The sequence below is a fragment of the Passer domesticus genome, chromosome 6, assembly GCF_036417665.1.
Source record: "Passer domesticus isolate bPasDom1 chromosome 6, bPasDom1.hap1, whole genome shotgun sequence".
Lineage (NCBI taxonomy): Eukaryota > Metazoa > Chordata > Aves > Passeriformes > Passeridae > Passer > Passer domesticus.
Genome location: NC_087479.1, coordinates 47,502,364 through 47,516,360, shown reverse-complemented (window position 1 = coordinate 47,516,360; position 13,997 = coordinate 47,502,364). Strand labels below are relative to the sequence as shown.

General features: G+C 37.1%; 1 protein-coding gene across 4 annotated transcripts in view; it reads right to left on the bottom strand.

The window, feature by feature from the left end:
• The window catches only part of KCNQ1 (potassium voltage-gated channel subfamily Q member 1), a 331,377-nt gene that overhangs the window by 219,464 nt on the left and 97,916 nt on the right, over window positions 1–13,997 (bottom strand). For 3 of the 4 annotated variants that reach the window (XM_064425245.1, XM_064425249.1, XM_064425246.1), the window contains 2 exons: window positions 13,440–13,505; window positions 10,476–10,596 (listed from right to left, as the gene is read on the bottom strand). In XM_064425245.1, the coding sequence (XP_064281315.1) occupies window positions 10,476–10,596; window positions 13,440–13,505 (187 nt within the window). The remainder of the gene's footprint in view (window positions 1–10,475; window positions 10,597–13,439; window positions 13,506–13,997) is intronic. The other variant, XM_064425248.1, reaches the window with a different exon arrangement.

Genomic DNA, 13,997 nt, shown 5'->3' with positions numbered 1-13,997 from the left:
GTCCTAGTGGGCTCATAGACATACACAGGATCAACATTCACTTTTCAAATTATTTGGATGGAAACCTAGGAACTAAGAAATGGCAAAGCTAATTTCCTAGGAGTTACTACTTCTGAATATACAGCCACATAGTTCCTAGAGGAGAACCAAGGTGTCTAGAATGCAGCATCACAAATTTAATACCAGAATGAAGCAATCAAGCCAACTGTAATGATTTGAGTCTGAAACACACCAATTTGCCAACTAGAATTAAAGGCATCACATTCCAAACATAAACACATCCAGTGGTATCACCAAGATCAGCTGATTTTCCTCTCATGTCCTCAGCTCATTTCCTCCTTCTGTCACTGCTGATACGGCTATTCCTGCTCACCGAAGCTTACATCCTTCAATTACTCTCTTTCCTCCTCTCTCATTCTCCTACAACCCATCTGCTTCACCACAGCATCCCCAAGACTTGTCCCCTTCCTCTCCAACCCAATTCATTCCAGCCTTTCAGTGAGCTGACCAAAGGGAGCACAGATGGGACAAGGGTAACACAGGAACTAAGGTACAGCTTTCTGACTCATTTTATTTTCCTACTACCCAAACTCTCTCCTCCTCTTTTTTCATCTCTGTACTAGACCTGCCACATGCACTTGGAATGTTTTCTCCATCAAAGTGTAACTCTGTAGAGCTATCAATCACCTTTCTCTACTGAAAGTTTTATATGTTCTGCAGTCTACACAAATGCCTTGCCTAATCAGGTAGAAACTGCACTCAAAACTTGCAATTCAGATGTGAATATTCTCAGACTTCAGACTCTTGGCTTGTTTTTATCCTTTCCTTCCTTCCTCTCTTTTTTTCCTTTTTTTTTGTTGTTATCTAGATCTTTCTGACACAGGGACACCTTGCATGCATAAAAAAAGTTATTAACAAACAAGAGACTCCTGCCATTCAAGTAATTGTTAATAATACATTATTCTCTCAGTGGATCTGCAAACTATACTGACTACAGCTCCATTAGGTATGATTTATATTGAGCTGTTTTTGTGAGAAGTTCATACCTTTAAACTGTGCTTCCCTCAGAAAGGGAGTTCCTAGCTGTACCATGTTTCAGATGTGCTATTGGTGGAAATACTGCAAGGTCTACAGTATACATTATTTTTCAGTTCATAACTCACAGGAAAAGTCTGAAAGCTTTCAAGCTTTCAGACAAAAAGACAGAAACAATTAAGAGCTCTAATAACCTGATCCTGCTGTTTGTAGTCATTTAAAATTATTCATGTGTTTCAATATGGAAGTGATTTAACATAATTTAGCAAACCTGAAACCTACATTAAGATGTAATAATGATGAATGGATGAGACCCAGCACACACACTTAGAGAAAACCTCAGAGTCCTGCAGAGTAAAGGAAGTACCCCAGAAAACCTGGCAGGTGCCCCAATGTGGGTGGTCTAAAAAAAAAAATCCAAACCAAAAAGCTAACCACCCCAAAACCCCCCACAAAATTCAAAATTAGCATCTGAAATCTTTACATAGGCAGAATCGGGTTAGGTTTCTAAAATAAAAAGCAGATGGACTGAGAGCACTTTCTAAGTTCACTGAAGAAAAAATACTATGGTTGCATCCCCCCATTATTTATTATCCCAGCAGCCAATTTAGGACTCAAACACAGCTATTTCTGGTCTACTACCTTCCGGTCCTTGGCACAGGCTCCATGTACACCAACCACACTGCAAATCCTCTGGGACAAAGCACAGTGAAAATCCTTACCTTTCCTTCCAAACAAAGACATTTCTCACAAAGTCTAAAAATGTTGAAGTTCTAAGAAATTAAAAATCAAGAATAATGAGTGGCATGTCAACTTTTTAGTGTATTTATCACATTTAGAACACAGATAATGTTTGTAACATCTGTTTAATTAGGCACCTGACTTCGTGTTCCTGCTGCATTACCCATTTATTTTATGGGATGGGTAATAACAAGAACCATTAAATGTTGCCCAGTTTTAAAAATAGCTAAGAGTATAGAGTGGAAAGAGAAAATAAATACTTTTTCTTTTATACTGTAGTGAGGAATCTTGTGATATTGTGAGGTTCTATAATAAAATAAAAATTATGAGTTATTTTTAACTATTAGACATTTTCTATAATAAAATAATATCCTTTAAAAATGAAGTTATTGGTTCACAATTTTTTGTTTGCTTTTATTTAAAAAAAAATCAAATTACATACATACCAGTGTCAAAATTTTCACAGCACTGGTATGACTTTGGTATCTATGAACTGTTCTCAAGTTACAGACAGTGCCAAATAGGTTCTGATTAGGAAAAAAATAGATACAAGAGCTCAACTGCTTTTTCAATTAAAAACTGTACTACATGGAAAAAAAAAACAAGTCATGAGGATAGTTCAAGTACATTTCACTGCCTACATGTTAAAGGTTTCAACAAAGCAAACTTAATGACAGACAGAAAAATAAGTAATTTCAAGTGATGCAAGGTCCAGCTTTCTGTTCACTGCCCTTCATATTTGTTCTGTACCAACCACAAAACATTTCTGGCATCATCTGGTGTTTTCCAATCATACACAGGCTGGATTATGGAATTGGCCTCCTTGGAAGTGCCATCCCTCAAAAAAAAACACTGCACCTACAAAGAGCATGCTCACAACCTCTCATTAACCAATACTTGTGTAATGAATGTTACATTTCTCCTGTGCTCTGCTTCCTTCACCAGCTCCCTGCAGGACATTGTGACATGCTGAACATTCTCTGCCTCTGTTTTCAAGACTGTAATTTTTAAGGGCCCAAAATTCCTGAAAGATAAAGTCCCTGGGAGCCACACCATTCAACAAGTCCCCTTTTCAGAAACAATCACATTTCTGTACCAATGACACTTGGCTGCACAGGAGATGGGGCTTGGCTGGTGGGCAGGCCCTGATCAAAAGGACATGAGGACACCACCACCAGTTATCACTTTTTGATCAATTTCCCTTTTGACATTATACTCTGCATTTTATGTGGGAAGAAAAAAGGGAAAAATGAACACAAACACATCAGTTTTCCTTGGGAAAGGCAGACATAAAGGAGTAAGCGGCCAAGTTCACAATAACAAGCTTCTGTATTTATTTTTATCCCAAAAAGCACTCAGTAACCACAGAGCTGAGAGGGATACAGGAACCTGAGAAAAGCACAGACCAAAACAACCACAGGCAATAAGTCAGCTTAGCTTTAGTTTGCTAACAAGCTGACAACTAGTGTAAGATATTTAAGGTATTTTGCCTGCAAGACAGTGAAAATACTTTAGCTTTTCTCAGCTGAACTTCCTGCTAGAAGTAAAACAAAAAATACAGTTCTACACGTGGGGATGACGAAGTCCTCAAGACTCTGAGTGAAATCACAACTATATTCAGTCCTTGCAGTCACATACAAAACAATTTCAATCAAGAGTTCCATGATCTCCTATGAGCTTTCTATCCAGAGCAAGTGTCAAGGCCATGCATGCTGCACTTCACACATTCAGCATCCAGGATGATGCAAAGAGCTCCCCACTTTACAGCTCTGCTACGGATTTGGCAAATGTTTAAACCAAAACCTTCCATTGCAGTAAGCTTTGCTACACCAGTAGGGTGTTAATCACACTTGGCCATGTTTTTAACTTCAGAAAAAGATCATCAATAATGATCAGAAAGAGCAGCTGCAGAACAAAGTGTTTAATGTGTCAATGTTGTAATTGAATTTCCAAAGTACAGCAAGAAGAAAATACTACATTTAGTCTGAATTGTGTACTGGTCATACTAGGAGCAGCATTTGCTTATGAAAAAAACCTGCAGCAATTTCTTGGTAAAACACTGCAAATGAAGTTAATAAGAAAAATGTATTGATAATATATTCAAGCAATTTTCAGGTCACTTTTACCCACAGAAGGTACATAATGCAATTTTCTGGACAATTACAGTATTATGCCAGGTAAAGTAATCCATTTACACCTCTTGGAATTGTCTCGCTGTGCATTAACAGTTTACAGAAAGCATTGCTGTTCTGCTGCATTATTTAGCAATATTTAAACCAGCTGTTGATGTCCATTTCTCCAACCAAGTGTACTTTAGGACAAAAGATCCTCTAACAAGACCTTATCAAAATTAGCGATCCAACCATTAAAGCACAAGGTCACATGTGCTATTGGTTTTAAATACCATAATGTTCCATGCCTGCACTTGATAGCTGAACCTGGAACTAGATGATTAGGTCAAAAATACACCAGAGGAACTATTTCCTTGTTAGGCAGTGTTGGTTTCCAGCTCTGCCCCAAGCACAGACACAGATATCTGTGACTACACTCACATCTACAGCCATCGTTTCATTAAAGAATTTAAATTTTTTTTTAACAAACACTGATATTTTGACCAATATCAGAATAATTTTTTTTCCTGAAAATGTATTTGCTAGTTTGTATCTGCACATGGAATAAATCTCAGTGGTCAATGGTGTCTCTTGGCGGCCACATACTGACCTTGACATGCACTCCTACAACCTCATACTGATACCAGGTTTTCCTGCTGGAAAGCTCTGATGTTGAATTCAGTACGTTTGCTGCACAGATTTAGCACAGTCCATGCAGCATCTGTGGGCATAATGTTGCCCATAGATTTTAGAATATTCCACTCCAAATGCTACTTACAAGTACTAAATTTGCAACTTCCTAACTTTGTTACTGCATTGGTAGAAATCTACTCATTTTTGCATCGTTAATAAATGCTAAATGTAATTAAACAGATCCTTTTTATTGGATAAAATAACTCCCAATGAAAGTGCACACATTATAAATTAATGAAGTTTTAAACTTCTTTTGGTATATCCAATGAATCTAAACAAAAAGTAAAGCCATTCTCCATCCTCATAACACAAAAACTTGATTCATGTCTTGAATTTTAATTCTGGAATTAACTCAAGATGATAATAAAAAAACTTACCTTTTTTAATATTAGATAAAAGTTGGATAACTTTATTGTCTCCCCCATTCAATAAAAATTAAAATAATACAAAGGTTTTGCACTTATGATTCTGCATGATGCCCAAAGTAAACAATGATAAAAGTTAGTAAGTGGGGAGTTGCTTGTTGTTTTTACAGCAGAGGAGCCCTGTACTTCTGAATCACTAAGCAGCTGGAGTCTGGTTTAATTACTCAACATCAATCAAGATGTAAAGCAGCACTTGGAGACCAAGGAATGCAACATTCATCTGCAATACAAAAGAAATAGCTAAGCTATCTTAGCTTCTGCCTAGACAGTTTGTACACTAGAGAAAGTCAACACATTACTTTTATACCATGTCAGTAACATAAAAAGCCAAACAGTAATTTTGCACTGCACTTGAATGCATCAGTGACAATTTGCAGTAAGGGAGCAAGGACCATGAGAGTCTTACTTCATACAGGTTTGCAACCTCTAACACAGAAGACATTTGTACAGTACTGACTTCTAGCAAATAGCAGCACCAGTATATGACAACACTCCCCTCTCCAATAAACAACAGATAGCAAGTTAACATAATAAAAAGAGGAGATGTGAAATTGCAAACTCTAGGTTCCTGCCTGATTTTTTTTTTTATCTTGTTAATTCTTTGATACAAGTTTTTCACTGTGATTATGCTCATATTAAAAACACGGCACAGTAATGCTGCAGCTTGATGGAGTGCTACAGCCTTTTACAGGATCAAAGGGAATCTGATTATCCCTTCTGGTCTTCAGAGCTATAGACATAAACTGCACACCCTGTCTAATCTATGAAAAAAAGCAACCACCCACCACAGTACACAAGCAAATCTCCCTGAAGATAAAAGAGGTAAGTAACCACAGGGACAGATGTTCACCACACCACTCACTGCACTGTCAGAAGCTGCTCAGTTGCTGCAGTGTTGAGGGTGAAATAAGATACCAGGAAGAACTGCACAAGTCTTCAGCACACCTCAGGTTAATCCACATATAAAAATAAATACTGTAAATAACTGCCTGTGTGCTGGGATCCCCCCTATTCCATATCATACATACATGGAACAGGCACCAGCTCAAAGGGCTGCCAGGTGAGGCATAGGATGGCTAAATATATATATATATACATCCAGATGCTACAGCACCTGCTAATGTCACATTTGTCTCTGCACAACAATAATAATGCCATTCCATACAAAAGGGAATAACTGAGGAAAACGGTCCTCCCCTTTTACTATTAAATCAGCAGATTGCAAGCAGAATTCCTAAGGGATCTTCATGACACACTGAAACATCCTGAATGAAAAAGGATGCTGCCCAGCATTCATCAAGCACTGAAGCCTTTCCTGTTGCAAGTCAAGCAAATGACAGGAAAAATGGCATGTGACAGTAACCAGTGATGACTGAACATTAAGCTCTGGTCTTAACTCAAGGATGTTCTTACATAGCTGCTATCACTGCTCTTCTTCTAATGCGCCCTGTCATTAATGATAAAATGGACCCCATGGTTTAAATGTTGCTAACAGCATTTCAAAGAGAATTCTTGTGACAGCAGAAGTCAGCTATTCCATCTGGCCCATTTGAGAGTGAAACTGAAATATTTGCTCAGACTTCAGAAGGTCATTTTGGTATAGAAGAAGATAAAAGCAGGAATCTTTTACAATATGACCTAGCAAATCAAAGCAAATAGGGATTCCACTCACTGATAATCCAAAAGAAAAGAGACAGTTATAAGACAAATACAGCACTGTTTGTTCTAGGCAATGTGGTTGTATCTCTTGCCAACAACCTATATACTGGTAATTAAAACATAGAACACTTCATAAAAATATAAAAGAAAAGAGAAAGAAAACATTATTTCCAACAAATGCCAGTGGTAACTGCAGCACCATGGACACTGCACTCAAGTGTTTACCAGCACACTTTATCTCAAATATTTCAAAGTTATCAAAAGCATTAATTTCAATCATTCAGAAACATCTATCTGTTATCATGTCCTCTTAGTCTGGAAATTATTAAAAAGCCCTAAATCTGTTTGCTTAATTATTACATCTATTACACTGTTTAATGAGGGGTTTATTTTTAAAATGTCATGACAGAATGCTTTCAGGATGGAAAAACACTTAATAACAAAAATAAAGTGCTTTTTGTCTTTAATGTAAAGCTTTCCTTTGAGTGTAAGCCCACTGTATAAAATCTAAGATCACATCAGTATACCTCTGCAAGAAAAAAATATTCTATATGTAAATAGACAAGCCCAGTGCTTAACTAATTAAATGCATTTTCATCACCCTAGTTATGAGGTACATAAAACATCTGGGGAAGAGTCATTAAAACATCAAGAATTATTGTTATTTTGATGCAGACAATAACAGGATCACAAATATGCCATGTTAGCTTATGCTTACACCCAGAAGTACATGCAGTCAGCTGGATCCATACTAATGCTGAAATTAAGCAATCACACAAACACAGGGCAACTTGGTAACTGAGGCTCAGCTACAAGTAGCATCAACTTCCCACTGCTTTAAAATGCAAACAAACGAAAAGAACCAACACAGTGAAACAGAGCAGAAAACAATCTGGGAACACACTGGGCGAAATAAACCAGAGGAGAGGGGTGGTAATGCTGCAGTCCCATTTTCACTTTTACAGACCACAGCAAGCATTAAACTGAAGGGCCAAGTTCTGTCACAACACACTGTGTACTGCATTGTTTAAACTCTTATGGTTCATTTTATAGGTTGTCCTCTTTGAACATCAGGCCTCAATGTCATTTAATTATTACTTTTATTTCCTCAAAGGGGTGCTGATAGTGGTTAACTGATAGAGTAATCTTTCTTAATGAAAGATTTCCCATTAGCAATTCCACAGAAGTAGGGCTGCATTAAATACAACATTTATTTCAAAACAGGTTTAAAATAGAGTTAGACATATGTCCCGCCAAAAAAATCCCCCACCCCTGCATTTTTATTATTGGACACAGAACCAATTCTATTAAACTGAGTGAGAAAATGCATCTACATTTACCAAAAGAGAACAATTTTTTGCATAAACAAGCAGGGCTCTGAACTTTAATTTAAAGGGAAGTCTTAAGCCCTTTATCACAAAGGCTGAAAGTTGGCATTTACTTTCCAGGACTAGTGAAGTAAAAGAACTCAGGCTCATTGGTTTTTAAATCAAAAGGATGCCAAGTGTTTGCTTTTCAGTACTACAGCAGGCCCCCCACTCTTCTGACGTATCTGTGCTACTTGTCAAAAGGAAATATTTCTAATACTGTTGACTAAAAGTCACTTTCTAGTTGTGTGTCACAAATTAACTATGCAAAATTTACTCATGTATTCATGACTTTCAAAAATTAATGTTTATTCTGGAATCACCTTTCTGTGATCAATGGATAAGTTAATGCACATATTGCAGTAAATATATAATTGGCCAGGAAATAGTTCCATGAATCCTAAATCCATGCATCCTCAGGTCAAGTGTTCAACATTATGCTTGCAATTCTGAAAACGCCTTTGTGTTTCTGTTTCTCTGATAGAGTATGTACCTCTTTTAAGATCCCAAACTAGATCTATTCACACTTAATTTGACCTGTCTATACTATAGCTGGTGCTATAACTTTGTTGAGTACTTGGGTTTGCATTGAAAAACACAGGATTTTCACTAACTTTTTGACTAACCCTCATATCTGGTGCTGATCTGATACTGTTTAAGGCCTTTTAATTAACTACATACAAAGTAAATGCACTTCCAAGCAAAAGGAAAAGTAGTTCTCAGGATTTACATGTGGCCACATATTTCAAAGAGACACATTTAAATAAATATTTTATTCAGTTTTACATTTCATGCAATTCATTCAGTTTTGAATCTAAACCAAAAGTCTTAAAAGAATCAATGAATCCTATCTTCTTCCACCCTAGCAGAAACTCAATTCAAATGTGTGGGGGACACATTTTGTACTGTCCCATCATTTGTGCCTTAGAGCAATCCAGGGAAATTTCAACAAAGGCTGCAACCAAAAATTAAGGGTGTAAAAGAGAACGATGTAAGTTACTGAAAGTCAAGTGTTCATTTGGTGAAGTTCTTCATCTGAAACACACAATATTCTAAGGTCTCCCACAAGCAGTTAATAGAAAAAAATTTCAGTTACTACACAAACTGGACTTAAATATGATAGAGTGCCTTGTGAAATGTATTAATAAGAAACAGCTAAATAATTCCCAGACTCAGAAAGGATAATGGAAACTCCTAACACACAATTTATTAAAAAAAAAAAAAAAAGAAAAAAAAAGTCTACAATGTTGAGGCAAAATAAACTTTTAAAAAAACAACACAGAGAAAACATCTAGATCTGGTTTTGTCGCTCCATTGTTCTTGTCTAAGGCTTGAGGAAATTTATTACTTCCTCCTCCTGCTTGTACTACTAAGAAATCTTCCAGAATACAAGTCTCCTAAATCCCCTGCCTACAGACAGATGTACACTTGAGTGAATCAAATGAAAATGCAAATACCTTTGCTTGGGGACAGGGAAGACTCCACCCAAACATTTTCTTTTTTAATAAACCCCTTTCCAAAATGGCTCTAAAAAGTATTTTTGTGCTTTTCTGCTAATTATAGTGTATAGAAGAAGGCCTGGAAGTTGGCAGAAAGCATTTCTGCATGTTTTGTACCTCAGAAATACAAGTATGCTAAGAATTTTCATCTGTGGTTTCACTGCAGAAATCCTCAGATTTCTAGAGGGGAAAAATTGTTTCATGCCTCTGCTGGAGGATATACTGCCACACATCTATTATGGCAAACAATTAACATTTTGAATAACACAATGTCAGAAGATTTAGTTTTAAAAGCATTTAAAGAAAAATCTGCTGCAACACTTTGTTTTTTAGAATAATCTGAGAATCTGAAATACCATTTTAGCATAAAAGACAAGTGGAAAATTATCTTCCAGAAGGAAAATACCAACCCCTCCATACACTCCCCCAGGCCTATTTCAGATCTCTTTTTTTTCATATACAACAAAGCAATAATAATGATCACACAGAGCTTTTCTTCCAATGTAGAACATAATTTAACCATTAGAGAAAGTGCTGCTGAAATGGAGAGACTTGTATTTCCTATAAGTAGTATTTAAGATTTTCACTTTACAGCTATTCCACTGGAAAAGGATGGAGGGAGTAAGATAACCTTCACCAGGCAAGTACTCCCACACATTGTCTCCACATAAAAATCTTGAGGCTATCAGCCTCCAGCTGCCCAGAGACATTAGCTAAAAACTAAATCCTTGTGCCACAGCCAAGTGAACTTGTCTTTAGGTCAGCATGAAGATTTACTGGCACCCAGAACAGGATACACCAACGTCAAGGTGAAAAGGGTTTGACGCAAACATCTGAGATATCTGAGCCCTATCAGCTCCTCCCACCTGAAGTGAGAGGTGCCTTCTGAGAAGTGCCTTCTCCTGTCTAAGTCAACCAATGCACAGTTCAACAGGCTGGACTTACTGTGAGATGTGAGTTATTGGGGTCAGCAGGGTCTCACCCTCCAGGTCAAGCTCATCAGCAAAGCTGCTGGTCCTGATGAAGGGTCCTGTGCTCACATCTAGAAACGCCGGGCTCTTTTTTACTGTGGAAAAAACGTGCAGATAGCAGTTCAAGCAATAGCATTTGTCTGCAGCTCACCTGGACCCCTGAAATATTGTAAATTTTAAAAGAATACTGAAAACAAAAGTTGCTACCCAAAATTGCATGTACCACAGAGTTCACAAAAAGCAAAATTTTAACTCTTCCTTTGCCAAAAGTATTTGAACTTCTGGTGAAGATTAAAACTACTATGTTATTCCTTTTTTTATTTTTGTTCATACTCCTGATACACCAGAATGTTCAGTATCTGTATGATGGAGGGCTTTGTGCATTATTAAGAGACAATTTGCTGGTTCCCTCTCACACTAAGGCACGAGGCAGCTCAACTTTGGGCTCAGAATCAGGACAGGGGCAACATCTCCAGCTCATCCCAGCCAAGGTTCTTATTGGGAAGGTTAATTTACAAAACTTCAGATACTGAAAGTTTTACTGGCAGAGTTGCTTGCAGATCAGCATTTTCACAGATCCAAGAAATCAGGGAGAGTGTTACAGTTTTCATTTTTAAACTCGGGCTCTGAAATTCTGTCAGATACTAACACTAAGAACACCAAGTGCTTTTTCCAACGTGGCCCTAACATTTGTCAGAGAAGCCACAACATCTGCATATAAATAAAACTACTGTGTGCTTTACATGACTGTAAATAACTTTACAGAAACTAAAACTTGGTAACATTCCATATAAATCATAGGTAATTGTGACAAGCCCACAGAAACCTAACTGGCTGGAATATTTTAAAAAATAATTATAATGTAGTAATTGATGAAAACTCTACTGTATTCAATACAATATTTTATAACATAGCAGTAAATAATGCCCTGCCAAAAAGCCCCACAAAACCTAAAGAAATACAACAAAAATAGATAACTTATATGTAGCTGATATCTCCTGAGAATAGAAATTGGAATATCAGAAAACAAGTATTTTCTTTTAATGAAACCGTTTTACTCAGGTAACTGGGTATTTTCATATGGCAGAAATGGATCTGAATTTTAAAAAAAACAGAAGAGGAAGTATTATTTCATCTTTAAGCACATGGCTGTCCAAACTACAAATGGAAAGTCTCTATACTCCAGAAGTTGTAGTAGGAAAGGATGACCTCTGAAATCACAGCTGAAAATAAATAAATAAATATGAAAACTGCTAGGAGATACATTTATTACAAGGAAGAGCCACTAGCAGCACTTAAAAATTAAAATTTTGTAGCAAGTTTTAGGAAGCATTAACATCTATTTTTGCTTTTAGTATCATACTAATATTCTAGTATCATATTATTTAATCACTTTGCTGTAGCCATCACTCAAAAACATGGCTGTGAAACCAGCAAAATAATTCCAGATAGAGATGTGCAGTGAAATGTCTTTCAAACAGACTTCTTTGGGCTTTCACCAAATTAATTTTCACTGTTTTCATTTCTACAAGACATAAATGAAACTGTCCCAGTTTCTAGCAAATAGGGACTCACTAACGTTTTTGTTTTCCTGGTGGCAAGTGATAAAAACTGCTGAACCTAAAGCCACGTAAAGGGTTTGCTGAGCACTCACAAGACTGAGAGACACCGCACACAAGGGGATCTGCAGGAACAGTAGCTCCTGGGCCAGTCACAGCTATTGCTTTTCAGTTTCATGGGAAGGGAAAGAAGGACAGGCACAATGAAAAAAGAACCAGAAGTATGGGGATTTTTGAAAGAATTCTGAATGAGTTAGAGATGGGATGTCTGAGTTTTTAGATAATGTGGTTTATTTTTCTTATTTTCTGCATAGGTAGGAAAGGTGATTTTGGCTCATATCTTTACTGTATGGTTCAGAAGCTTCCTAGTTATAAGACTTTTAGAGGATTTATTGACTAATAAAACACTGCTAATAAGGATATTTATGTTTCTGACCTAATCCTTAAATATTTCGTCTTATGGACTTAAGTTACAGTGCAAGTTTTTTCAGTTAGTCATGTTACGATATATAAAGCTCCAGTACTGAATTCTAAACTCTTTGTTTACTTTTGTAACTATTTTATTTTTTCTATATTCTAAAATCCAAAACTCTAAACCTTCTTCTTCTTAACTTAACATGTTTCTGCTTTAAACTATTAATTCACATTCTCCCTTCTAGTACCTAAGTCTGGAAGCCTTTTCCAATATCTCAAATCAAATCCTGTGTTTAACTCTAATCTTTGACTTACAGGCCCCAAATTCTGAAAATTCCCTGCATTTCTAATTCCAACACAGAAGTCAAGACTGGGCCTCAGCCTATTTGAAAGAATTCTTGTGCGAGCACCTAGCGAGCAGGAGCTGATCAGTATGAGGCAAGCATGGTATCTCCTTCCCTCTCTTCTAGAACTTTCTGAGATTATCATAATTAAGAAAAGAGCATGGCCTTAATGAGAGTTTCTCTGCCTCAAATTGCCTTGAAACAGGGCTCATGAAGAACGCCTGGGAGCTAATTTTTTTACTTATAAATTCATAGCCATTAGACTTTGGACATGTTTTCTTAGAGAGCAGTGTTAGAGAGCAGAGAGTATTTCTTAGAGAGCAGTGTTAAAAAACACTAAAAAAGACACCATTTCTAAATATGAAGGCTAAAGAGAAAAAAAAAATAAATTAACCTTTAGACACTAGTTTTTAATGGATAATAATGGGTGAATTTCAACATTTGCAATTTACAACCTGAACAACCTCCAGACTCAAAGTTCTACTGAAACACCTCTTTTTAGAAACCAGCTCTATAATTTTTGGTGCCACAGCAGGCAGCTCCAGACAGAGCATTGCAAAGATTTAGTAATTAACAAAGGTGATGAAACATGATGGAACAATGAAACATTATGAGCATTACCTGGAGAGGAAGGAGCGCTGGAAGACTGCTGGTCTGTGGAAAAGGATGGCCAGGAGCGCTGACAATCTGAGTCAGAGTGAAGATGCACATGAAACAGAGACAGGAGAAGAGAAAAGAAAAAAAAAATAGAAAAAAAAAATAGAAGCTCCAGACAGACAGCTGAGGAGATGCAGACATACCTAAAATTTAGTATGTTCCACCTGACACAAAATTAAAAATACTGTAGCAAACAGCGTATGAAAGAAACTGTACAAGAGTGCATTACACGTTGGCAGAATGTTCAGTTGCCACTGTAGAGGCATCATGGCTCTTCCAAGCCCATTTCTCATGGCAGTGTCAACTGCTGGAAGATATTCCTCCCTACAGGCCAGTCTCTGTTTGCCCCTTTCCTCCAGACTTCAGTTTTTCTCAAGTCTTTCCCTTTCCTAAGTGTCCAGGCTCCACAGGTCAGTCCCCTCTCTGGTTCACACTGTTCACAGAGCAGCTCTCTGGTCAGGTTTCAGTGCTGCCACATAGATGGGGCAGCTTGGACATCCACATTTAAAGCTTCCAAACACA